This window comes from Dermacentor andersoni, chromosome 5 (assembly GCF_023375885.2).
Source record: "Dermacentor andersoni chromosome 5, qqDerAnde1_hic_scaffold, whole genome shotgun sequence".
Lineage (NCBI taxonomy): Eukaryota > Metazoa > Arthropoda > Arachnida > Ixodida > Ixodidae > Dermacentor > Dermacentor andersoni.
Window position 1 is genome coordinate 44596919 of NC_092818.1, and position 27341 is coordinate 44624259.

General features: G+C 43.6%; 1 protein-coding gene and 1 long non-coding RNA gene across 2 annotated transcripts in view; one reads left to right on the forward strand and one right to left on the reverse strand.

The window, feature by feature from the left end:
• Positions 1-27341, forward strand: part of LOC129384608 (uncharacterized) — a 61016-nt gene that overhangs the window by 18723 nt on the left and 14952 nt on the right. The gene's annotated exons all lie outside the window — the stretch shown is intronic.
• Positions 1168-12016, reverse strand: LOC126530050 (antimicrobial peptide microplusin-like). Its single transcript, XM_050177513.3, has 5 exons — positions 11868-12016; positions 10786-10847; positions 8554-8643; positions 3562-3588; positions 1168-1397 (listed from the first exon to the last, which is right to left on the reverse strand). The coding sequence occupies exons 1-5, from the start codon at positions 11944-11946 to the stop codon at positions 1254-1256; spliced, it is 402 nt and encodes a 133-aa protein (XP_050033470.1). The 5' UTR covers positions 11947-12016; the 3' UTR covers positions 1168-1253.

The following is a 27341-nucleotide window of genomic DNA, read 5'->3' on the forward strand; positions in this document are numbered from 1 at the left end:
GCAGCCACATGTTCAGCAGCCTGAGCAATGGGGTATCTGGTATGAGGCCCCCGTTGAGGTGTACCTTGAGTTTCCGTGTTGGGTCTGTGGAGACCGTGTGGTTATGCGAGCCTCGCCAGACTCGTAGGAGTTCAGATTTCTCGGGGGAGCATTGTAGCCCCTGTTGTCTGGCGTATTCTTGGATGATGCTCTAGAGGATTACTTTCAAGACCGCTCTCCGCCTGCCGATGAGTACGTAGACTGATAAATTATTGGCGCTGGGGCCCGCACGGGCCGGCAGGTCCTACAGAACTTGGGCTTCCAAGTTACAGCAAGATGAACCCAAGAAACCAACTCGATACCTCGTCACGTCCAGGACAGGTATCACGTTGCCCCTATACCACGCAACATGGACCCTAACATACACTCCGGCAGGAGGCGAGCGAGGGCCAAATACATGGATAGAACATTCAGGTTCCTTGCCACCGCCCGTTTTATGGACGCCGCCGTCTATGGGACGAAGAACAAGGGTGCAGTGGCCGTAGTTGTGACCACCGACGCCATGTTACCTCCTGTGCATCGAACCACGCCTGTACTACGATCATGGAAGCCGAAGAGCTGGCCATCGCGTTAGCCATCCGCGAAGACCAACACGCAAATAAACCACTGACGACCCTCACAGACTCCCCGCAGGTCTACCGCGGCTTCCTACAGGGAAGAATCGAAAGACCTGCTGCAGAAGTCCTAGTCCATATACTCAAGGAGAACATAGGACCTCACCAAGCAAACCATCATCTACATACCGGTCCACACCGGCATCAAGGGTAACCTGCTCGCCGACAGAGCAGCTAGAGAATTCGTACATAATCGAGCACTAATCACGCCGGCTCAGAAGAGCCGGGCTCTGTCGACTTCAAGTATTCAGCCATCGTGAACTACCACAGAGGGAGTAGCTTGCAATACCCACCACCCCAACGAAAACGAAAACAAAGTTTATCTACCCTATCTTAGCCTGGATTGCGGAAAAGGGGATGGTATTTCGATGCTACGGCTTTCCAAGTGCGCCTGCCGGCACAAAAAGTTTTCTTTGCACTGAAAAATGCCTATATTGGGCCATACTGAAGTCAAGACATAGAAGAAATGTTTCACTCCAAACAAGGAATGAGGCCCCATGCTGAAGCAGGCAGCTAAAGTGAAGTTGGTAGCAGGGGCGACACAATGTTTATTTTGCTATTTTGTTTTCACACTGACGGCCAGACTTCTCTATAGGCTCTTCAAAACCAATTTTGAGAAGGGTTAAACCAAGATCCATATCCAGGGAACAGGGTCGGCCACCACCTTGGCTGCCAGCCGCTGCCTCCATGGGCGTTGCGATGACATGCCGTTGCCGCATTGTGAATTCGCTTGATCTGGCGGCGCTGTAAAAAAAGAACCCCTTGGCAAATTAATTCTGAAATAAGTTTGGAGAGCGAACACTGTTACTGCAAACTTTGCGTTATTGTCGAGTGTTGTTCTGGCTTATACTGTGGTGTCACGGAAATTCAAACTGCAGCTCTGAAATAACGAAATCCAAATTAAGTTGGACCGTGGCTACCTTCACGGGTGAAAATGATTGCTCACTCCTTCCTGACTGCGTGCCCGTTAGAAAATTGCAGTGGGTGATCTCTTTCAGTGGTATCTTTTTAGACGGATGCGTTCAAATTAGTTACAACTCTTCAAAGAATTAACGAAAATAAAAGGCTCTGCAGGCCACACGTAACGACTTCAATGACAATTGTGCTATCCAGATTTTTATTCTGTAGAAGGACTTGTTGTTGGGATAGTTGGTGTTTGCTTACCGACATACTGCAGCACAAAGGCGCAATTAGAAAGAAGAGGCACAGGACACGTCACAGGCGCTACTAACAACTTTGTTTGAAATACAGTGAGATTATATATACTGCTGGGACAACTTTTTCACAATCGGAAATTCACTGCGGTTTGCAGATCATGGGATGGTTTGAGATCATGATGAAAGTTTAGCAGTTCGAAAAGACGTAGACGATATTGCGACAATGATATAGAGCAGAGACACCTCATCCTTTTACCAATATCTACCTGAGGTCAACAGAAAAGTGATTGTGGTAAGTCTTTAAATGCGTCTTTTCATAGTGTGCGCTAATGCAAGCATTTTTTAAAGTTTGATAGTTTATTTAGTAGCGGTGGGTTATACAATCGCAAAGTACACACTCTTGGGACCCACCAAATTCGTTAAAGCGTCCCTACCAGTTGTTATTAAGGAAACACAATTCTATGGCGGGCGCTATTTTACAGTGCGCAAACACATAAAACATAACGAACACTGACATCGGATCGTGGACAATGTACCCTTGGTGAATTTTGAAGAGCTTCAGGCTCCTAAGGAGTGATAATTTAAGTAATGAAGATATTTCTTACGAGTTCTCTTACAGAAGGAACTCGTAATGCCTTGGTACAAACCACTTTCTAAATCCAACAACTCTCTTTGTATTGGTCAAAGCAGCCTATACGCATATGTAAACACAAGGCCTTTGTTTAACTGCGATACCTCAAATCTTACATTGGTGCCTGAGCTCACCAGCAAAATATGTTTCGATCGGCGTGGTTTCTTTCATCGTTTAATCAATAAACGAAGCACAGTTTATTTCACTTATTCCTCTTCTTTTGTGGCTTTATGACAAAGGTGATGACTTCATACAGTATGTCATCTACTTGCGTGACATATATTATTCAATGAGTGCAGCCATAACACTGACCTGGGGCGCTATAACGTATGGCTATTCCAAACTGGTCTATTTCTATTCTGCAATCAGCCCTCAGAGATTGGTCAAAGAATTTTCGGGCCATCTCCACTTCACCAGTATGTCTTGTACGCGGCGTCATGAAAACCGCGATAGGTCCCAATCTTATAGTGATATAAGACACACTGATTATGCCTGATCAGACCAAACAAAAGAAAAATAATTATTTCTGATACGACGCTTTTTGTCATTATCCCTCTGCTATTGGTAAAAAGGTTTTGAGCTGCGCCCTCTTCGCCTGTTAAAGATGCATTAATATTCTGTATGCAGATGCATTAATAGAAGATGTTAGAATAAGCTCATCATGCTTCTAACTGCGGTTAACGACATTGAATCGTCCTGAATACTGCATACGAGAAGCCACAATGCCATGTGCTCGAGCTACAGTTATTTTAACAGTCCGTGACTTCGTGCTGTCATCGCTTGCATCACGTGGCATATGGCATCCTAAAACATCTTTGAGGCCATCTTTGAACCACAGTATTGCGGTTTCTAGCGATTTCGACTACGTATGCTTTCACGTAAAGACTGGGCTTGTCTGGAGCCAGGTGCTACACTTGCCTCGATGTATTTGTCCTTCCTTGTTTATGGACAATTCTTGATTGTATTCCTCTCGGAAATCTCTCTAGCGTGCATAATCAAGCACCATTGATAGCACTATCTATGGTAACCTAAATTTCAAGAACTATTTCAGTAACGTGTCTCACCCCTGTGTGAGCCAACGACTCGTTGCAAGAAATAAAAAAAAGAGAAATATACTTACAGTAAAGAAATAGGCCATGGCTCCCTCCTGAAATAAAAGAAAAAAGCATGGCCGGTCGTTAGTGGCGAATATGTTGCATACGCACCAAAAAGTGCATGTATGCACCGTTGAAAATTTGCCGAACAGATATAAGGAAAAAAAAAACTTTGTACATGACAAAGAAGAAAGAAATATTCGGGATCATATAAGAAAAGCTGTTTCATCGCGTATTGCCTTTAGCGCTTATTTTCTGTAACAAGTGTAACAGATGCAATAGGTACAGATTGTTGAATATTCAAACGTCGTCGCTATTATATTTTGTTTACAAAGAGTAAGAATAGTCAGTCGGCATTTCGTGCCGCGATATGCTTTACTTATACTACATATATTATCTATTCAATATATGCATATATCTATATCTATATATATATATATATATATATATATATATATATATATATATATATATATATATATATATATATATATATATATATATATATATATATATGTCGAATCGGCTTATCTAAATATAAGATTATCCTTAGTGCAACAAATCACGCCCTCAAAGACACAGCATGCATATTTTCAAATGGCTCACAGGGCTCGCCGTCGTTGGTGCTAGTACGTTTCTCCCTATATATACATATATATATATATATATATATATATATATATATATATATTCAGTCAATTCATCACCTCAATCCAAGTACTGAAGAAATAGAGCAATCAATAACGTTAATCAAGTAAGTTCGCTTGCACCCTGTAGCAAAATAAAAAATATACCATCGTGCAGAACTTTATTACACGTCCCTCTAAGGACGTTGTTAGTGGTTCCGATGCACCACACCACTATTCCGTGTGTAAAGAACGCTTAATAACTTGCTCTAATTTTATTATTTACAGCGCAGAGGGCGGAATTTATCTCAGTTGTGAACGTTACTAGATTGCATAAGACTGTATATCTCAATGATGGAAGTCGTGCTAATGTCTTTTGAGGCTCTTCGCTTTTTACGTATTCTATAAATGCTGCAATAATACAATCAAAGTGGAAGTCAGTAAGATATAATGTCAAGCTTTAGTTGCAGCTTTGGTCTATACGCGCCGTGCACGCCGACGGACGCGCCACTGGTGGCGGCCTTGCGCAGGACACGCGGGAGAGGAGCCTGGCGCGCGCCGTAGTTTGTTGTGACGTTGATAGTGTTTCTCGGTCTCATTCACGTTTTCAGAGCAAGATAGGCAACACCATTTGCTCGTGTGGGGTGGCCAAAGCTTCACGGAATGTCGAAGAAGAATTGTTGCAGAGTGGGGGGCTCAACTACAGGTGAAAACGTGCCGGCGATACGGTTCTAATCCTTCCCGGCAAAGCCTCATCAGCGGGAGCAACGGTAGCAAAAATGGATCGTCGCTTCGAAGGGAAATTTCTTGTTCTCATCCTTGCCTTTGTCTCGTCGCTGTTTTTTTCCACTCGATCATAGTTAGACGCGTGAGCAACGAAGTACGTCTGCAGTGCAGCATGAGGTTTAAAGGCATTTCGCTAAAGTTCGAATGCTGTTTGCCGCTTATATTGTTTTCCGCTTCTTTACCGCGTTGCGCTAGCTAGGCAGCACGACTGCACGAGCGCATTGCGTTGTATGTTAAAGCTACTGAAGTTTCCAAGAACTGAAGTGGTTGGTTTCATGTGGCGCGGTCAATCCTCGCACCAGGTGTCCCGCACTTCATGTTTTTACATATATTTTATGCGTGGCTTCGCACATGTTTAACTGTTGCTTGTTGCTCCATGCATAACTCTTGTCGATTCTTTTGAGCTGCGAAGTTTCCACCCTGCCTTGTTTGTAAAGGGTATCAATCACGATGTGGCTTATCGGAATGATACCAAGGAAGTGCTTCTTTAACAGCTTTATTCTTTTCGCCCGAGGGCATCTTAGATATTGTTTGCGTTTTTGGAAATGTGTTTAGAAAATAGGTAGTTCAGGGCGAGAATTGCAAACAGCTGCTGCATATGGTATTTTGGTTCCATTTCTCGCTGAAAAGTTCGCGCCCCGTTTGGGAAGTCATCACACCTCGATGCGGCCTGAGCAAACTTAACACGGCGAGTGATTTGTTTCTTTCACAAGGTAGTCCTTCCTTGCATGTAAGTTTTGTACTCAACTGGATTCTTTCTTGTACGTACGCTGCAGACGTCTAAACCGGGCCTTGCCGCCAGCGCTCATCTACTTTGACTGGCGCTGCTCCTCTGCCTTTAAATATATCATGTGGCACTTCTCTCTAGTAATATAAAAAAGTACTGAAAAGTTAGTCAGTCTTTAGCTTTGCACGTTTCCAAGCAGCTCCCTTGGGGAACTTGCACAAACTGCAGCACAAAATCGCACAAACTGCAGCGGGAACGGTAGTTCGTCGGCGTATGAAGCAGAATTGCATCGGCGGTACAGCACTAACACACGCTTTTATTAACCCGTGTGTTTGTTGACTTCGTTGGCTAGTGTGCGCGTTTCCATCAATAAATTGGCAATTGCTCTTCTTGAGGCGACTTCGACTGCACTTATTCGGAGATGTCACATGTATTCATCGGCAGGAAAATCACAACGGCATATGCAGAGATTGCACCGTGCGGATTTGTTTGATATAAGTCTGCACTAACGACGGGTGCTTATTATTCAGGTACAGAAGCAGCATTGCGGCAAGGGTAGAATAAAAAAAAACCGTCGAGAGATCGCATCACTCAACAAAATTTATCGACTAGTGAACATAAGCTCCACGTCATGTAAATGGGGTTCATGGCATTTGTCTGCGGGACACACCTTGCACGTATGTGGACCATGTTGTCCCAAACACCGGTAACATCGTGTTCATACTCGCTTGCACAGAGGTCAGCATCATCCCTACAGCTGTCACAGCAGAAGACGCAGCCTGGCACTCGAACAAAGGAGAAATCGCAGCCGTGAACTTCAACCATCCTTGCTGCAAAGGGTTGTCGTCTGATGCTGCTCCCGCGTGTACTGTTGGAAGCGTCCGCTAGGTGGCTTTCAGTGGCGCCTCTATAGGCGGTGCACGAGGCGTATACCTTACTAGCTGTATCGGTAGTTTGATGCGGTTATACAACAGACACTGTATCTTTTACATGGGGGTGTCTGGGGCTTTTCATTTTCACACGTCACATCTGCGTTCCCGCTTGTATACGCTTTTTTTATATTTTCATATTTAGAATTAGATATACGCAATGCGGTACATTGCTGTAACCGATAGAAATGTAAGGGCTCATTTGATATTTCCTGGAGTTATACCTATTATAATGTACATTAGAGCACCACCAGCAACAACTAATAAACAAAGCCCAGTTAGCGAGAAATACAAGTGAAGAAAAAATAAACAAAGCATTAGGAACAAGAAATGATGGGTGATCACGATGAAAGCAACATGTACAAATGTACTTAAGTTGATAAATAATGTAAACGCGTACAAGAGAGGAAGAGTTGTACATATAGTACTACCTATTATGTTAGAATAGGTAGTACCATGTGTGCACTGTTATGGCGCTTTTTACAGTGTACAATATTGTTAGCAGATTGGAAATATAATTTTGGAGAATATAATAAGATTGTTAATATACTCGCTGATAAGGTAGCAATAGGGTGGGCATATCAGTGGAGTGCCGACACAAGAGCAGAAACTCCAGTGAAGCCAGAGATATCATCCAGGTGCTTCGATATGCACAAAGCAGCATTGAGGGGCAGCCCGTGCCCTGGTTATTGACTGCGAGTTCTTGGTTGAAAGATAGTGTGATGGTACAATAAATTACCTACGTCATTCAAAGCATACGTTTGCCCACTGATCAAATGATCTTGAGATGTGTACCACATAGATGATTTGGGCAAGGCTGGGGTACTAAGGATAATTGACGTTGTTCACTATGAGTTCAGCGGTGTTCGGCGACATAGATAACCTAATCATTGTGATGCACTCGCCCTCACACGTCCATGCGAGGTCTACAGGCTACATTAGCCGTAATTCAACGCCAAGAATTCCTGCTAATGAAGGACGATCGTACTGCAATACTATATTTAGGGCGAGAATAGTCCGAGCAATTTCTGCTAGAACGAAGGAACATAACTTTTAATTTCATCAGTTGCAGGTTTGCATCATAGGGGCTCCATGCGACCAATAACAAGGTTTATGAATTGGAAAGAATGAAGCTGCTTTAGGACTACCAAAATATACTCGTATCATGCATGCGTGTGCCAAGTATCATATAAGATATGACAAAAAAAAACAGCCAGTTCAATTTTGAGCATTACATACAGAAACAGACCACGAGTACTATGCTATGGCACAACATATGCCACAGGGGAATGCTGCGAAATACTCTACGGGAGCAAAGTGGGAATGAGTGTTATCTGGCCACACACAGGAAAAAATATAATGTCCTTAGAAGTACGGTGGCAAAAGTAAGCATTAAATATGATCCAATAGGTAAGCAATACGACCGAGAATACGTCAGGTAAAATATGACCCAATAAAACATCCACTTTTGGTGACTCAAAAAAAAAAAAAAGGATTCGCACGATACTGCTATTTCAGGCACTGTTGGACACAACAACGTCTTGCAAAGTGCTTTGACCACCAGCATTGTTAAGCCAACGAGTTATTCGTCGTGCAATACGTCGGATTTCTTCAGACTGGGGATGACTTTTTCTGGGAACTTTTGTTTTAAGCTGACTGACGTAATGGGAGGCCACGGAAATGCATAGAAGCTTGCCAACTCAAGGCAAATTACAGCATGCAAGCTATTTTATTTATTAGCTTGTAATAATAAATGACACGCAATTGTATGTATTTGATCAATAAAGGCAAACTAGATCCGGAATTATATTAGTTCAACTAGCGTTGTTTTTACACTATATCATACGTCAGTGAATTTGGAAGTGCAGTAGCGATCTGACAAGCTGTCACAACTAGCGCGAATGTCATTCATAGGACGAGTGTCGGATGAAGGTAAACTGGGACACGTACCAGGTCATTATACGAGCACATCTTTGTTATCGCACAAGCATAGGTAGGGCATCGCAACGTCCACACGGCATGGGCAAAAGCTTGGTTAGTCTGTAAAACAAAATGTATACATGCAAAACATACAAATTTATTCGAACGTAGTCAGCACAGCAATTCCATGCACTAGAAAATCTATTCTCTCAAGGTCGCTTAAAATAAAAAGAGAAACGAATGAATTGAATTCATAAAGAAGCTGTTCAGTGTAAATGTTTCCAGCAGAAAATTGAGCTTACAGAATAGAATCATGGTCGGCGCAAAATCTCCGCAAATTGTAATAGCCGCGGCTCTTACTGAGGTTCACACGAAAGAAAGAATCACAGGTTTAACCTGTAGTGTATATAAGTTTTTTTTCCTGATTCTTTACTACATGCTATTCTCATGCAGAGCACTATAAGTGCGTCTCGACCATTAGTCAGACTCTCTGCTTGAAATACACCGAGCGTTTGCCATCAGTTTTCATTGTATATCTCTTTTTTTTTTACCTAATTTTCTGCCGTCAAAAAGCGCAGGTTTCATTCTTTTGGCATTCATATTATTATTCCCACAAACAACCGGTTATCGGCGCTGCACATTCCGCCACCTACATAGCTACAATTTCGCCTTCTAGTGACACCTTCAAAGTTAACGTCATATACTCACATTTTATTTGTGATCCACACTGCCTTTGTAGCTACGTCTTAAAGTCACAGCCATAATTCTTTTTTCACCCCTTCGTGAGCACACATCAGTTTTGTTGCTGAAAGTTTGGTTAGCTAAGTTTGCACTGGGGAATACCCCAATGCCAACTGTTCTTTGCGAAGACACCCATAAGCTCCTGTAAATTTTAGTAATGCCGGCCATATGAGCTTCAAGCAATCATTGCTGACGTATACTCCAATGAGCATACGGCACCTTGTAAATAGTTGCTTTCGGTGAAAGTACATATTATCTTCTATAATGAACCTATATCTGCCATTTAAGAAGTTGTTTCCTCGCCAATCACTTCATTGCATGTTTAGGTTTCTGTAAATCTAAATCTTCAAACTAACATTTAGGTCTAATTATGACATATATTGGCTCGTGACAAACTGATCCAACGTAAGAACGCCAGCGCCTAGTGATCAGTGACTAAAATAAACATGGCGTGGTAGCGAACTCGCATTGTAAGTTTCAGCAGCTTTCGTTTCTGTTAACATTTGAATAAGCTAAGAGGCTGCTAAATGTAATACTATAATACCTTTACGTCATCCTAAAGCCATGAAGGAACGTTTAAGTTCAGCGAAATAATAAACCGCTTTACGCAAGTAGAGACAAAAAATTATTTCATAAGCTATCTCGTACAAGCCATACTTACTCATTGACCAGAAACCATTGTTTAGGAAAGATTAGAATGCGTTTGCTCATAGATTGGTGCGTCTGCGCCAAAGTGTGGCTTCCCCCTACATAATCATTTAGAAGATTCTCCAGAAGCATTAATCTTTGGCCTTGTAGATTGCTATGGCTGATGTTATTTGGTATAGTAATCGACAAGAAACAAATATTTGACACTCTAGAATAGTATATTAAGAAGTTAAACACAATTGGGAACGCCAAAGATAGCTCGACTGATGTTATAAATAATTAACAGATCCCCAGTTGGTGCCTAATCTGAAATTGCTCGTAATATTTGGCTCATATCGCCGCTTTTTTCATAAGGGAGCAGAATATGCTTTCGCTTACGTGGGAGGGACGTATGACTGTCGTGGTTCTTTATTTCTTTTCTTAAAATTCGCGTTAAGCTATCACTACAAAACTGCCTTGTGCACATTACATTGATCGATGTTATACAAATTTTATTTACGGGATTTGAAACACAAGCTGTTCCTCCACTTCGCCCACTGTAGCACAGCTCTTTGTTAAGTTAAAAAGGTGTTGCTTGGCTAGAATGCTGCTCTCTGATTCCAATTGAGAAGCACACCTTCGCTCCAGTGCATTCATGCGCATACCGAGAATAGCTGTTTACGTGTATCCTAATTCTCGCTCAGAAATTGCCGTAGATCGTCATTGAAACAGAGTGACCACCACAATGGGGTCGTGACGCTGCCATGTACTTTCTTCAGACGAGGTGGGATGTTGAGAGGATGAGCGTCTGAGTGCAAGGGGATATAGATGTTAAAAGACATGACTTTTTTCATCACTGGGAGCAGCCAAGCTAGTTCACAAAGGGGCACTCACTCGTCTAGATATGCGTCGTGTAATACATTCCAGCTCGATGGCCAGCTCGGGATAGCTCTTACCTGGAACACACAGGAAAAAAATAGTGAATTACAAATCAAATGACTGAAATTGTTGACATCACGCCCAATAGAGAGCGATATGTTCCTCAGCTCGCATAATGTAAAGCCCACTTTGTACTTAAAAGCTATGTGTATTTAGATGCCGGTATATGAACTGTAAGCATTATGCTCTATTTTCGCGCAAACGGTAAAGCAATATTTGCGACATGCGTCGAGCATAACTGAGTGAAGGGTGAGAGCGTGCGAAGCAGTCTTTCCTAAATTGCCACAGCAGTACGTAAAGGTACTGAGTTTTGGGAACAATAATCTATGTTCTGTATGAACTAGCCTAAAAAAGAATATCGTCCCTGATGATTGCCCTAAATTAACTAAGAAATAGGTCTGTAGTTCTACCACTAGTAATACTATCCTGATGTAGAATCAAATAAAAAACAAACAGTGTCTCTCAAAAGCTGAAGCTTGTCTGGCAAAGTACTGAAGGCAATAGAGCTGCTCTTACTCTTCTTCAAACATTTGAAACGTCCCTAAGAAGTACTGTTTCCTGGCTGACTGCGACAAAAAAATCATGTGTTACTAATAATTTATTCATTTAATCATTCACTAATTTCATACACCGAAGACACTTGGCTGCTAAGTAGTGCTGAATAGTCGCAACCAATAAACTTGGGCTACTTTCGTTCTCTGCACCTATGTAGTTACGAAGCAGCCCCTATCAGAGTGTATCGCAATCCGATGACGTTTACTGGCACACAGTGTCCATTATATTCAATGCGAGCCACTTATATGTAACAAAACAAAGGCACAGAATGAAGTTTTCATATGTTGTGCTCTGTTAGTGTTCCGCAGTTGTCCTGTACTTTTGTGTCCAGACTGCTGTAGGTAACTGTTTAAATGACGTCCCGAAGCTTGCAGAAGCGAAAAGGATGGCAGTAATTTGAGAATAGCGCAAAAGCAGAGTCGATTAGAGACAAGGGCCTTTTGAACAGCTGCGCAAATGATACGCCTCGCTGCGAAACCTACCACAGAGCTCCATGTGATGAGCCGAAGCTGCAGCCACGAAGGTGACCAGCAACAAGGAGATGGCGAATACAGTCTTCATGTTGAGTGATGGCCGAGAGAACTCCTACAGCTCGTGCAAGACGGATAGCGGAGACACTGGCTAGGCACGGTTCGCCACTGTCTTATATACCCATTGCCCACGATGCTGTCACCGCGACAAGAAAAATACAGGGAAAGTGGAGGAATAACAAAAGACAGCGATGCTGCGATGACCAAAACAGAGCTTGCATAGGAAGAAGACTTCGCTGTACCGGGCCACGAATCAGTCAACCTGGCTAAATATCGGCCACTCACGATTATTCTTGATTTCCGAATCTAGAATGCAGAACTTTACTCCCTAAACATTGTCCGTCTACCAATTAATTTTAGAGTTAGCCGAAAGGTAAATAATACCAATATAGTTTAGCCTGATAAGGTATGTTTTTCAAACACGATGGCCAGTCATGTGGCGAAAGAACTTTCATTATAAGGCAGCACAAGAAGGAGCGTTGTTCTTTGTGAAGTTCATGCCAGGTACATGAACAGTGCTTGTATAGGCCACGGAGCACAGCGTATTTTTGTCTGCTTTGTTACCACGCTTATGGTAGCTCTCGAAACTGAGTGAATGTATTTCTATTGTTCATATAAACGCAATATAAACCGTAGTTGTTACTCAAACAATGAATAGTCAGTAACAGACGCTTTCCAAAGTTTATGATGTGCGGAGAATTTACGACGGAATCTCCTAGGTCTTTATTCTTTATTTTATTGCGCCTTTTATTGCTTACTAAGACAATGCTCACAGTTGTACACATGCTCGTGGTATGCTGCAACGGCGAATCATCAACGCAGTGCAACATCCCTTTGTAGTTTCCTTTTCATGCTAAAGCGAGTCTAAGAGAACGCAGCTTTCACATTTCTTCCATATCTGAATGCAACAACTGTGGACATGACTTGATGCTGTGCTCAGCAACAAAGTCCAACCGACTTTAATAGACAGTAGAGGTTGCAATAATTGTTCCGACTACTTGTTGACCATTTGAAAACAAAGTCAAGTCTGACAAAATCTCGCCTGGTCGTGAAGGATTATGAAGAAGAAAACGCTCGCCAGGGTGAAACCTAATAAAGAAAAGGATAAAACTTCAATTTTCAACCCCCATCGGCAGCCTAGTTCACAAGGCTACCTTCTGGAAGCCGTACCTCAAAGGTGTTAGGGTATCTTACTCCTTGATCGGCATGTGTTTTTTTTTTTGTGGCCAGCATAAGAATACATTTGTTATTAGGCCAAGGAGGCAAACATTGTCAAGTAGTACTTTTATTCAAATGTTCTACGAAATACTACTGTCCTCAAGACCTGATGGGGGTCTGCATCTGCTGCTACGGAACACACACCACGCTATGAAAATGTCAAGTGCGCTTTATTTTGCGCTGCTGCGATCCGGTGTGGGAAGAATGTGCAATTCAAAAACCGAATAATATGCGTGCATGAAAGCGAGGTACTTCAAACAAGTGATGTGAGAACACAAAATCGCTCGCTTCAATTTTTGTTACTTGCAGAGGCAGGTGTGATTTACCTGCGACAGGCATGAATACATCCTGATTACCTGTCGTCGCATGCGGTAGCACCTCTATCAATGAAAATAAAATGTAACTTTAGACATAAAGCAAAGACAAACCGCACCGCTAATGCGCGTAGCGACTCCTTAGGAAGCGTCATCGGTGGGGAGATGTGTAAGCACGTTACGCATGTGTTGTTTGTAATATATCACAATAGAGTCGTTGCAGTCTATGCAACGACTCTAGACTGTCTATGCAACAGTCTATGATCCTGAGGCACAAGTGCCCTTCAGTAACTGTGAGACGTATTCTCGGTCGATAACTTCCGGCGACACTATCGCCTCCGCCTGATGTCGTGCTCAACCAGCCGACAAACGAGCACTGAAAGTGATATCGTGGAAAGCGACCATCCGAGAATGCGTCTACAAGGACACTCAGCAATACGAAGAATTAAAGTGCTGAACCGCGGTTGAAAGGGAAAAGGCGCTTGAGCCAACGCTTCCAAAGCACAAACAACCCAACAGTTAAAAAGTTTGACGTAAGAAGATCAAAAAGTCTAAAGTTGCATCTGGTTTATTTATTCATTTTTTAGGGCAAGAGGCTCCGATTTACCTACAGGAACAGAAACGAAAGAATGCAGAGCGTGCGTGTGCCATCAAATTTTTACAGCTATTGTGGTATAGCATTCACTGTTTCTCTACTTTGGCACATAAATAATTCCTGTATCTCTATCCTCTTTCTAACGCCTTTCTCCCAACCCCGGTGTAGCGTAGCAAACCGGAGACTAATATCTGGTTAACCCCCCTGCCTTTTCCCTTCATCTCTCTCTCTCTCTCTCACTCTCGGCCCCCAGTGCCATTTCTTCCACGTCTTTTTTCCCGCGAGTACTCTAAACGTCTCTTGCTGATCTCGATTGCTGGCCTCCCCAAACTGTCAATGTTCCTGACAGCATAGTACATCGATTAAAGTGGCCAACGCGTTTGAGTGACAGTGCAAGATGCTTCCATGGCTTTTCTAGTCATCAAGCCAAAGGCGCTAAAGTTCAGGTGGGCTTTTCAGCCAAGTCCTAGAGGTCATAAAGTTTACTAGTTACATAGGTAATTATAGCGCTGCGAAGCTGTAGGTATAATGATGAACACGATGGGCAGCACATGGAGTCGTCTTATTTGGGTACGTGTGCTTCAGATGTTCTTGCGACTGTTTCCTGCACTGTATTTGCCTATAGTAGCCCAAACGTTCATGAAATCCTACATTTCTAGACTCAGAAGGCAATCAGACTAACACCGAGGTAAAAATAACAGCGAATTGTTCCTTTTATCAAAGAATATTTTTTTAATGATTGGTTCCCAAAGTCACTGCCACTTGCAGCAAGAAGGACGAAGTTTAGACAAATTTTCATGTTTCGAACACTCTTGACTTAGGATAAGCAATCGGAGGCATCACGGCGATTGTGCATGAGTTATTTGCATTCTTTTTCTCGCTCCGCTGTCTATTCTGTATGTTCTGGCAATCTGTAAACTATGAAAGGCTTCAACACTTGGTATGCACGATGACAAAGATTTTCTTCATTCTAGGGGGTGGCACAGCGCTCTGCTCGGTAGAGTCAAGAAGAGCTTCGTCTCGAGGCACATCGGTAAATGCGTCACTGAGGGGCGCGGACGCACGTGACCAGCGGATAGAAAAAAGACAGATAAAAAAAAAACCGCGATTACTAAGAAATATACCACTTGAAATATATATAAACCTTTTTTTTCACGCAAGGTTCCGGAAGGTTGGAAGACGGACGCTCGTACAACAATGGAAATTGCTCCCTCATATGCGTGCTCAAGTTTAGGCACTTGTGTAACCGGTAGCGATGAGAGGTGGGGTAAGAGGAGAATGGGGCGCTATACGTCATTCCGCTGACATGTGGCAGAGAATACGTTGGCCGAACTTATTGACGTGTAAATATCGGTCGCAGGGAGAATGATGTTTCTTTCGTTGGGGATATTTTGTCTTACTCATATAGGGACGGCAGATCTCGTGGGTTATCAGGCTACGCACAGTAACCGGTAAAGCTTAGATGTAACTTAGACATACTGTCACGCTGTAGTGAAGGTCAAAACATAAACCAGCAACACTGCCAATAGCTAGGCCAACTTTTTATTGCGTGAACCTGTGCCCACAAAAGAAAGTTGCACTCAAGGCACAACGATACCGACGAACCCAGTCAGCAATCGTCGAAAATCTGATCTGCCAGTCAAGCGCATCGGCTTTTATAAATGAGTCATGGAAGTTTCCAGAGTAGTCGCTTCGTGCCTGCGTGTTTTCAAGAAAGTATTACACAATTCGCGTCGCGCGTATGATTAGACTACGCAAGTTTCGTTGACAGCAGACAACGCCTAGAACCATCAATAATATTCCAATAAGTTCGAGTCATGCAGGCGTGTCTTGCGCTGAGTGATAACTACGTTGTTAGTTGGTGAAATGCAGTCCCCGAGAAAACAATAAATAAGTACACGTGTCAATATAATCTGTCACTCACAGCATTCCAGCATCGCTGATAGCAAAGTACCTCTTAGCCTTCTGCCCCTTCATAAACGAAAATTGTTTTATATCTTTACGATGCACTGTGACTTCGATACTTTATTAGAGCTACACAGTCACCAGTTCTCATCCACTTTCTCGTCGTCCTCTCTTATAGATACTAGATTAACTTCTCTTCATCTTTCTAGCTATTCGGTTTTAGCTTGGTGTGTGCCTGGATCATTATATCTGTGAGCACTGTCGTCGCAATTTCACAAGCTTTATCGCAGTCACTCTCGTTCACGTCTTGTATAAAACCCACACAGCGTGATTTTTCCGCGCCTAGATCACCAATCACCCGTTCAAGTTCAAGGTCAGTTCACGCGTACTACCCTCTGAAATAACTAACCCGCATTTCTTTTCGTTCATCATTAGAATCATCTGGTACAGTTAAGCCACCTCTACATAAACAACGACAGAATTGTTCAAAAGCTGCACAGCCTTTTTACAATCAATTCATAATCATGTTCAAACCTTCATTGCATTTCATAAGTGCTTACTTTGCATGGACTACTGTTTTCATGTCTTTCTTTGTACTTGCACTTGAAACAGTATTAGAGTCTCATTCCTCATCCTCAAGCAACCACGTGTTTTCATTATTATTGTTGCTGGCAGCAACTTCAGTATATTTCTTCCTTTAATGTAAGCCCACTATGCATTCTGGAAAAGAGCCTTTAGGGTTTGAGAACAGCAAGAACTGAAGCGGTAACAGTGCTAGCATATGGTTGCATTCCTTAGTACCGTGAATAAAATTAAAATGCCTTTTTTTGTTTTGCATGACACTTTCTCAATTAGGGGCCACGTCATACGAGGAGACTGCTTCTGCTTTTCTATGTACACTATGTACCTCGTTTATTCAAGAAAAAATGTCAGAAACTGATAAGACCAGAAATGGAATATGGAAGTGTCGTATGAGACCCGTACATTAAACTAACATCCATACTTTAGAAATAGTCCAGAGAATTTTTGTTCGTGTCGTTTGTTTTCTATGATTGTCATGATGACGCTGCCTCAAAATTATTCAAACGTAACGGTACCCATACCATACTGTACAGAAGGAAATCGTTACGACTGAACCTTTTATTTTTAGTGTTAATTCGGCAAACTCATCCTGGAAACTGCCTCCTTTATAACCTTACTTTCAACGTAATAAAGCCGTCATACTCAGCGTTTGTTATTAACTAAACAGTACACCCGAAGCACACTAATTAGGTTTTCCTTCCTTTTCTGAAGAATGTTTTAGTGGAACAAGCTTCCGAATGGTAGTTATCACTATCTAAATACTTTAGAATCGTTATACAGCGTTGTTTGGACCTTTTCTGCTCCAGCAATAGAATGATATGGCAAAAAATAATTTTAAATCACGCAACAACCATCATCTTCATTACAGAACTGTTTTTCAACTGTGATATTACTGTTAAAGTGTTGAACCGTTAATTCACACTGTCCAATTTGTGACGTTCCATGTTTCATGGCTCTCTCTCTTGGACAGTCACTGCCTGGAGTATTCAATACATATATAAAGGCGTATGCATGAACTTTCATGCACATTACTCTTCATGTCGTCATTACCTGCCGAGGTGTCTGCGTTAGCAGCCGCTGGATGTACTCCGACACCACGGACATGATGCCATGCGTGCTGGATCCTCCGGCGCTTAGCTGTGTGTTGCTTAGACCTGTCCAGGAAAGTGCGATCCAAGTGGTGGAGCCGATGCTCAGTATTTGACACTTTAAGGCCCTTCCTGTTGAGACACCACACCCCTTTAGCTTCTTTCTAAGTACACGACATCCCCGGTCTGACCCCCCCGGGGGAAATCTCTCTTTTCCTACCCTCTTGTTGAATATTCATCTTTCTGCCTTTCTGTCAATATAACCTCTCTTCTCTTTTTACTTCCAATTTCCCAGACATCAAAGTTGAACCTTGTGTGGAATCGCCATCCTAGTTCTTCGTATTTGGTGATAGTATTGAGGAACAGTTACCGTTAGCAGAACCTGCGCTTTACAAGTGGTGCAGCGTTCCCTCGTAGGCCTCCATGGCGGGTGGCGGGTGCTGCGGCCGAATTATAATGTATAACCATGGCTATTTCTTTCCCCGTGCTTCCTAATTGGCCCCAGAAAAAGGGGGCGTGTCAATAAAATGCTCAAATTTTTGGTCAGCTGAGATAGAATTTTCCGAGGTATCATGTAATCCACAGTAAACAACCAGAAAACACAGTGAGAGTCATCTCATCATTTCTCGTTGCGAAATGTTTGACAGAAGCTATAGTCCCTCGTTCTTGGAAATTCATCAAAATGAGCAAATTTATGCGCTGCATAATGTAGTAACATTCGGAGACAACCCAGTTACAGTAACACCGCACCACACCCTGAACACCATCCACAGCGTCATCCCATACGATGAGTTGATGGAACTAACCCAAGATGAGCGTTTGAAAGGATGGAAAGAACAAAACGTAATTGGTGTACGACGTATCAAGATGAGGCGCGATGGGAAAGAGAGGCAGACGAAACACGAAATCTATACTTTCGGCTCAATAGTGCTTCCCGAGACCATTCAGTTGCATTAATATCTCAGATAGGCCATGTGTGCGACTGTTTCAAGTCCCTAATATTGAGCCACATTTCGCAGAACTAGCCAGGTCAGTTTACTTGCGCTAAGTATAATACACACGAATACCCCTGTGAGAAGTACGAGAACACTACACACTGTGTCAGCTGTGGTGGGAAGCATGGCACATACTCGCTGTCTTGCCCATCACGGAAGAAGAAAAAAATCATCGTCCTGGAAGGCAGATATATTGCATCGCTTATGGACGCACGAAGGCGGGTATGATCCCTGCAACTGTAAAGCTTTGCCGAAGTGTCGTAGGGAAGCGCCACAACGGCTTCCGGCGGCTGCCTTTCCCACACGCAGCGAGCCAGCTGCAACATCGTGCTCTCCCTCGGCGGCTGCAGCCAGCGCTTCTCTGCCATTCAACAAGGGTCCAGCCACATGTGGGCTGGTGGCCTCAAGAGTCACCTTTCGAGGTAAGGCCTTCGTGGTAAAGAGACCACTCGCAAGATCACTCGTCCAAAGCACAAGGAATGACACCGTTCCTTCGACCAATCGTAAAAAGAAATACCTCGAATCATGACACCCGGAAAGGCCTCCGTGAACTAATCTCTGCTGTTAGACATGCAGAACAACCGCCATTAAATAACATAGAGACGTAAATTTCACATTAGAACGTCAACGGATTTCACCGCAACCTCGATTATATCAGAGTATATAAATTTATTCTAATGGTGCTCTGTACTCAGTAAACAAATGTCAAATCTGCACAAGGAAATTTATTCACGCAATACACCATCTTCCGAAAAGACCATCACATGATAAGACCGTCAAGTGTAAATTCGGTTATTGCCATGATTTTGCTCTGCAGGCGTCTCTTGAGGCGGTGTCTGTGGGAGCGATTCTCCCAAAGAAGTTGTAAACTGCAGGTGGCATTTACATATCGCCTAAATATCAACTAAATAAAACAGAATTCCACACTCTCCACGCTCCCGAAAGCATACATTATCGGCGGTGATTTTAACTCTTACAGCAACTTGTTGGGAGGTTCCCTATGTCCGCAACGAGGTTACTTATAGAAATCTTTTTAGTAACCTCTGGTGCGTGCGTCTTTAACAGTAAAAGAGGCCAGCTATTATGCTATCAAACACTATTCGCATTCTTCCATCGATTTATTGATAGGCGTTGCGGCCCTCCTCTTTACATAGCAACTATTTAGGTGTAACTGCTTAGCTCTCACGCTGAGACCTATACCACAACATGAACAGTCCACCTCACGAGCACCGGATGGAGAATACCATCGACTGACTGGATTCACTGAAACTACTGAACAAAATATATTTATCGTCAATTTTAGTAACAATGAAACAGTAGCATATGTTACTGCTTCTATTCATGACACCATTATACGAGTTATTCCAAGAAGAAATGGTCCCTCATGTAAGTTGTAGGTCTCCAGCTCGAATGATGACTGCAGACTGGCGCGAATGAAAGACAACAAAGCGGGGACACACTGCGTTTCTCCTCGACTGCAGGAAATCCTGGTAAACCTAAACTTGTGAAATCAAAGGAAAGGTGGGTGCGACGACAGGGTATGACAACCTGGGAAAGCTTTCTCTCTAGCATTATACCTTACGCAATGGAGGCCAAATTACGGAATGACCTATACGGCTTAAGAGACAGGAAATCCACACATTGCCCCTTCTGAATGAACAAGGAAACAGCTTCGAAGACACGCTAGCGTTATTTGTGAACGCTTCTAGGGTACGTTTCCTTCGGTCGAGCACTGTGAATCATTTCTTGAACACAAATTGCCGAAGTCAAGGCACTCGACCGAAAATGCACACAGAATGATCCTTACAACCTTTCTTTCAGTGTAACTGAGCTATGAGCTTCTTTGAAAAGACGCAAGAGCTGTTCACCCAGAGGCGATAGAATGATGTATGGCACGATGAAAAAACCTCACAGGGACACACGAAGGACACTGGTATCAATCTTTGTTAAAATTTGGCCTGCCGGATACATTCCAGCTACGTGAAGAGAAGCTCCTGTTCCAATTCTAAAGCAGGGTAATGGTTCCTTAGCAACAAAGTACGACCAAATAGCGCTAAGAGTTGCCTCTGTAAGCATTTATACCGGTTGATGATTGTACTTGCACATATGATACTGATAGTATACGTGATAGCGTAGTGCAAGAACGTATCTAAAACGACATGACACCACGTTACCGTTTCAAATCGATTATTCAAAGTCGACTGCCCAATGAAGATGTTAGCTAAAGGTGAATAGATCTGTGATGTTGCTTCCTTTTGTTTACCTTTTTTTCACTACCTTTCATCAAGTCAGCGCATGAAGACGCACACGAAGGAATCTCTGGCACCGTGAGAATTCGTCATCGCAATACAGAATTCTTAGGTATGCTTGCGGCGACAAAAGTTTGTGCATACTTTATAACCCCATCCTATTGTCGTTATGGAACTTTCTTCCATTATAAATATCGTCCAAGTGTAGAATACCGAAACTTCTCATGTGCGCGTTTTACCTACAGGCTCCGCGCAGGACACCTCAAGCTAACGGCACCCACTGAGGCGGGTTATCTTGCACGCCGTGCTATTTTTGTGCCTTTTCGTGTTTCTCCCAAGTGACCTTCATGGTGTACAAAGACAACTGATTGTCTTATACAGATACATCACCCATTGTTTGAAACAAAAGCGTTCAGTCCAAACTACCTCTACGGGCTGACCTGTTGGTCTTTAATACAAAAAGCCACGTCTTATTCTGAGGGTTGCCAGAATAACAACCAGAGAGATACACTGTACGCTACAGAGTAGAACCTAATTTGATGGTACTTGTTTACTTACCATACTAGAAATTATATGATGTCGAGTATGGAGCGGGGAGACATCCTGCCCAAAAAATTTCCTTCGAAATTTTATTTGCTCATTAGTTGCGTGGGTTACCTATGCTTGCAGAGTATTCGTATATCTGATGCATATACCATCATGCTGTTTCTGGTCATTTCTTGCTTACTGCAATAGTGCTCATGCATATATTTTGTGTTGGAGCCACTGCGATCCTGCGAGTTTGGCCCAGAATGAAGAATTATTGAATGAAATCTATCTTCGTTGAAAAAGTTGCCACTGTAAGCTAAGGAACCCTGACTCCGCGTTTCTACTTGTGAACATCAGCAGCCACATTGCGGTTAGGACCTAGTGAACTGCGTTCCTTTGACTAATGAAGGTGTTTCAATACAAGGAACTAGAATATTTTCGCTTTACCCTGCCATGTCTGTTGATCACTTGACGCAGAAGCTTAGTCTCAGAGTCTTGAATAAAGCACAGCATAAGACATGCTAATCCTTTTTTTCCCGTGCGTGATAATTTGGCTCCAGGGGCCTAATACGCAGTTTTTCTTTGGAAAGTGTATTTTCCATTGGACAGCTGCCGTCTCTAATAATACGTTCAACATCAGGATTGGCAAGAATTCCCTCTTACGAACATTTCTAGCGTAAGAATGTTTTGTGAGTACGGGCCCGGATGCCGGGCAATGATTGCTGGGATAAGCTGAGACAGCCGCATCCGCGGCCGAACCCTGTTGCTATTGCGAGGCAACATTTTGGCTATGCTAGGCGACCACGCAGGGTCGATTTGAACACCATGTACCACGCACCATGTCTTAAACAAAGCCTCGCAGCATGCGCCACTTCTTAGTATGCGATGAAGAAGTCGAAATTCCTGCGATCAAGGACACTTCCCAGTCGTCGCTTTCACTTTGTATAGTCGGCTTGTGTTCCTTGTGCAAGGGGGGGAACATGCTGATATATCCCACTAATCGCACTGCGGCAAACCATCCTTTTCTTGGTAAAGCCATGTTATGCGGCCGACATGCTGTAGGTGCCAGAATACTAAAGCCTGCTCAACGAGGCTCGTAGCAGGTGCGCGCAGGCCACGAACTGCTGACGCGTAAGCATCTCTGTGCCCACTCAACGAGGAAACCCGTCCGTTCATCCGTCTGTCACGTAAGGCCAATCGCTATAAAGGAGTTAATGTATAAAACAAAGTAAATTTGAAAGGAAAAACGATGGCGGTGGTTACTTCCTAACCTACGTCCACACGCTCAAAAATCGAGTGTCTTACCCACTAGGCTAAACACCCACGGTTGCAGAAGGTGAATACTTGTGAACCATAAGAACGTGTTGTACCTGCTGTACAAAAAACATGTAGAAGGAGAACAACTTTTATGAAGGCTTTGTTGGAAGATTTGGTGATCGTGGAATAAAAACTTTCTCAAAGACCACACGTAGAGCCGTCTTGGAGCATGGTAGACATCAGGAAAATTTCAGCGTTGCGTGAAACTTAATTCCAGACGCGCCACATACCAGATGCGGTTTTGTGGTGGTGGGATGCGTCTTCCGTTGGGGCGTTCCTCACCGATCGAAATGCCACCGATCTCTGAGGGCTCATGCACTTTACGTAACCAAACACTCACAGATGAACAGTCAGTTAGTTGATAAGGATGGTAAGGAGGACTGATGACGGGTTATATGGGTTTCATTACGGTTGGTAATGGTTCGACACCGATGGATAGGGTGCTAAAGCGCGATAAGGGCTGATAATGCTGAAAGCTATTCAAATATAGTTGATAACGACCGATAAGATTTTGCAAGGGTAGCATCGAGTCCAATAAGGCTGAAAAGGACCGATAATAGTTGATAAGGGTCGAATCATGTCGTATAACGTTGATAAAGGTTGATAAGGATCACGATGAGGCTTACAGCGCACGAAATGATAAAGACACAGAAAGTTACCTCGTCTTTCTGTGCCTTCCGTGCAGCGCCACACAGAAACACAGGCGCAGCGCCTGTGTGTGCCACGTCTTTCTGTGTCTTTATCATTTCGTGCGCTATATGCCTCATCATGTCACAGCAAAACGCCCAAAATGCTGCCTTGACAAAGACCGGATCAATTGCGATAAGGTTGATACCAAAGAATAAGTGTTGATAATAGTTAGATTGAATCCGATATTAATAAAACCCGATAAGGGTTGATAAGGGTCGGAATTATTCCGATAAAGTTGATAACGACCGGTAAGTGTTGATAAAGTTCGGATCTAGTCCGACAAGGTTGATAAGTGTTTATACTGGCCGGATCAAGTTTGATAAGGATGATAATGACACCGGGCTGTGTGGAGCGGAGCAAGTAGCACAATAGCACAATGCATACGCATACTTAGAGAACTCGAGTTCAGTTTGTTGCGGGAATTTTTCTTCGTGCATCGTGCGCTCGCGCGCGCGTCTATCACACACAATGGTTGCGGGAACCGATGGAAGTACAGAATTTCTGGCTAGTTGCTTTGATACAGCTATTGGGACCATAGTGCTTAAGTGACGCTATTGTGCCAACTGCGCAAAAAAAAAATCCAAATGCTACCCTATTATCCTCCCTGCAACATGTACATGCATTCCAGCACAATTCTTCGTTAAAGTTTATTTAGTTGGCTCTGACTGTAGCAATAAAACGAATAGAACTTTTTTTTTTGTTTCTTTGGCCCGTGTTCGAACTCAAACGGGTGTATTGGACATCGTTGCGTCAAAAATTACACAGCCACAATTTCGCTATTGCGATAGCCATTATATGAATACTCGAGGCGCGTTCGCGTTGTCGACGCCGGCACCGTCGTGCTGTCATCTTATCGAAGCGCATGCGGAAGCAGTGCGTGAACTTCCACAAGGTCGCCAGAGAAGCACAGTGTGTTTGCCTGCAAAAATAAAAACATAAAACAAAAGTGGAAGCACCTTGAAGCTGCGCTGAATTGGCTCAGAAGTGGCGCCAGATCATCGTTCGGCCTTCCTCTGCTGGCACGGGCGTCTTGCGCGCAAACATTATCGTTCCTCTTGAGCAGTTGTGTACATAACACGCCGTTGTGCAATGGTCTAAGCGGAACGCACAGTAAGTCTAAGTCTAAGCACTGGTCTAATTGGAACGCACAGTAAATGCCAACCTATATTTATCGATTTTTTTTGCGGCACTGACAATCGCCGAAGATTTTCCTTCGGTCTCACCAGGTGCACCACTCAAGTACGACGCCGCCAACGGTGCTGGCACTGCTCCTCGGCTCGCTAGCGCAACCATAAACTTTGTGTGATGCAAGAAGATGCGCCGGTGTATTAAAGTGAAGCTTTCTTTGCCTCTTCCTTCGACTTTTCCACTGCTGCTGCTGCTTCGGGATGCTGCTGTCGTGCACACCGCATCGGGGAGTGGTTCAGAGTGTGTATAAGATGACCGGCGCGAGTAAAGAGGAAAGGCGACGGGAGAAACTCGTTTTCACCCCACCGCGTCGAATGTGCTCAATACCCTCTGGCGCTCCCTGGCCGTCGCCACATTAGCCGCTTGACAGCTGTAATTATCGGTGACTCCACTCAGAAGCATTGCAGAGACTGCAGCGCTTCCCTTTCTCCTTTAGTAACGTGCGATGCCAGATGGGACGCAGACAGAACGGTAGAGAGGAAAAAAGGCGAAGAAGAGAGGGAGAAGAGGCAGTTCCCTTATAAGAGAGGGTAGGGACGTGACGTGAGAAGGCATGGAAACCCCACCACTATACGACAATGGTTGCTGGGAAACAAGATAAGCTCAAGTTCAAGGTGCGGTACAGTACGCTGCTGCTATTTCTGAAAAATAAACGCCATGCAAACATGTCAAGCGGGTGGCTTATGCAGGGCACACAGAAGCAGAGCCGCATTAATTAAATCGCCCCGCAGGATCCAGGAGACAATACGGAAGCGGTCGACCGTCAAATCAACACTTCTGTGCCCACCGCATCAGCTTTGCGGCTATGGCATTGCTAGAGGTTGTGCATTTGATTCCAATCGCGGCAGCCGCATTTCGACGGGGGCGAAATAGAAAACGCACGTTTTGTTTTGGCGCGTACAGCCCCATAATTGAATTCAAGTTTAATACTTCTGCCCCAATGCGATGTGCCATGTGAGGCAATGACAACGCTCAACCCTCTCGGAGGTTATAAAATATGGCGGACAACGACGCCTCAAGCAAACACCTCTCCCTGTGTGTACTGTGCACTAGGCAGATAGACGGCAGTGGTGCACGCAAGGTAACGTTTAACATCAACTCACCACTCTCGAGTTAGCCTAAACGTTGAAGAAATGAAGCTTTAGCCGTCAACATGACCAGTAATTATCGTCAATGAAAGCATCCAGCACGGAAAGCTTGGCTTACATCGATTCCCACAGTGCGTGAGATCTTATTTTTTTTTTTACATCTTTTGACAAGAAAAGTGTAGCGCTTGTAGCAGATTAGGTGAAACAGAACGGGCAATGACCCTAGGGATTCAGAAAACGGTCCAATATATTTGTGGATATTTCAAAAATGAGGAATATGTTCAATGACCTTAGCTAGCTGGCGGATTATGAATGACTATAAAAGCTTCTTACTTTTCTTGTTTTAGCAAATAATACCTCTTCATAACCAAACCCTGATTACATGTATCAAAGGGATTGTAACATTAAGGAAATCTGCTTGTTCCTGGGAGTCAATTCATTTGGTGACACTGAAACTTACAATGACGTGCGAGCGAGTAGAGTTTCTGCCATGGAGCGGTGGCAACTTCGGTAGGAGACACTTTTAGATGAACCGTCGAGATAGAGAGGGTTCTATGCAGCAAAGCCGAGGAGTTTCCGTTGCTAGTATCACGTCCTCTAACTTCGAGAGGGATAGACGGATAAAAGATAGATCGAGTGAAATATTTAAACGTAGTAGACGTACGAAATTGAATCATATGAATGTTAGCACAAGAGAAAGAAGAAATGACAGAATTCTGAATATTAAAGAAAGCCAGTCATCGGAGCTTAAAGTACCGAAATTTGACTCTTTTTCAGTCGCAGCAATGTTTAATTAAAATGAGCTGACAAATCACCGTCACTAGGTCGACAAATTTCCACGCAGAAGAAACTCTTTGTTTACGTTGCTGATAAAGCTTGCACTTTTGTTTTTCGTGTATGTAATGCGTTATACTTTTCGTTGACGTTTGGTTCATGTTGGTTTTGCTGACTTTTTGTTCACCGAAGCAATCAGCGCAATCTGTCAGAGTGAAGAACGCGCCGAAGTTCTTTGGTGTCCCCGAGGACGACGAAAGGCGCTGTGTTAGGAATCGGAACATTCGCCACGCTGGCAAGCTCCTGGAACTGACTGACCCTGCGCGTGAGATACGGCACGCAGAAAAGTACGTGCTTCGAGAGTATATGTTCCCGTCATTGATGGAAAGCAAGTGCGGATACCACGTGGAAAGCCCTCGCTTTTCACCGGACACAGTACCGACCATTCTGCCGAATGTATCCAAGCACATGTAAAAGGTGCCAGTACGCGAAAGACCTCCAAGGAAAAGGTGTGCGCAGAACCTGCAGAGTGTGGCTCGTCTAAGAAACATTGCTTTCAAGTTGACGATCTTCAAACGGATGGGCCGGAAATCGACGTGCACTACATGCCATTTGAATTATGGAATGCGCATCAACCGACAGAGCAGTAGGCCGCTCACAAGCTTCCCAACTATGGTGGTGCTGCTTGTGTTCAAGCCTCTTTTAACAGCGAGTCTCACACTGTCATGTTCGAAAAGACTATCTTTTTGCACTCCGGAAGTACAAAAGGAGACGATGTCTGCCGGACGTTTCTTTGCTGCACGTTAATATCAGAACCACTCTCGCACACCCTGGAAGAAGCGAAACAGGTACTGCATGACTATTTTCCTACTGTTTTACAACGGAGCTGTTTATG

Bases quoted from the DNA above. Each gene is read 5' to 3' on its own strand.
- LOC126530050 (XM_050177513.3), bottom strand. From the start codon at position 11,946: ATGAAGACTGTATTCGCCATCTCCTTGTTGCTGGTCACCTTCGTGGCT. The intron at 10,848-11,867 runs GTAGGTTTCGCA...TGTGTGTTCCAG, and splicing joins TCATCACATGGAGCTCTGTG to GTAAGAGCTATCCCGAGCTG. The intron at 8,644-10,785 runs GTGAGTGCCCCT...TTTGTTTTACAG, and splicing joins CACGACGCATATCTAGACGA to ACTAACCAAGCTTTTGCCCA.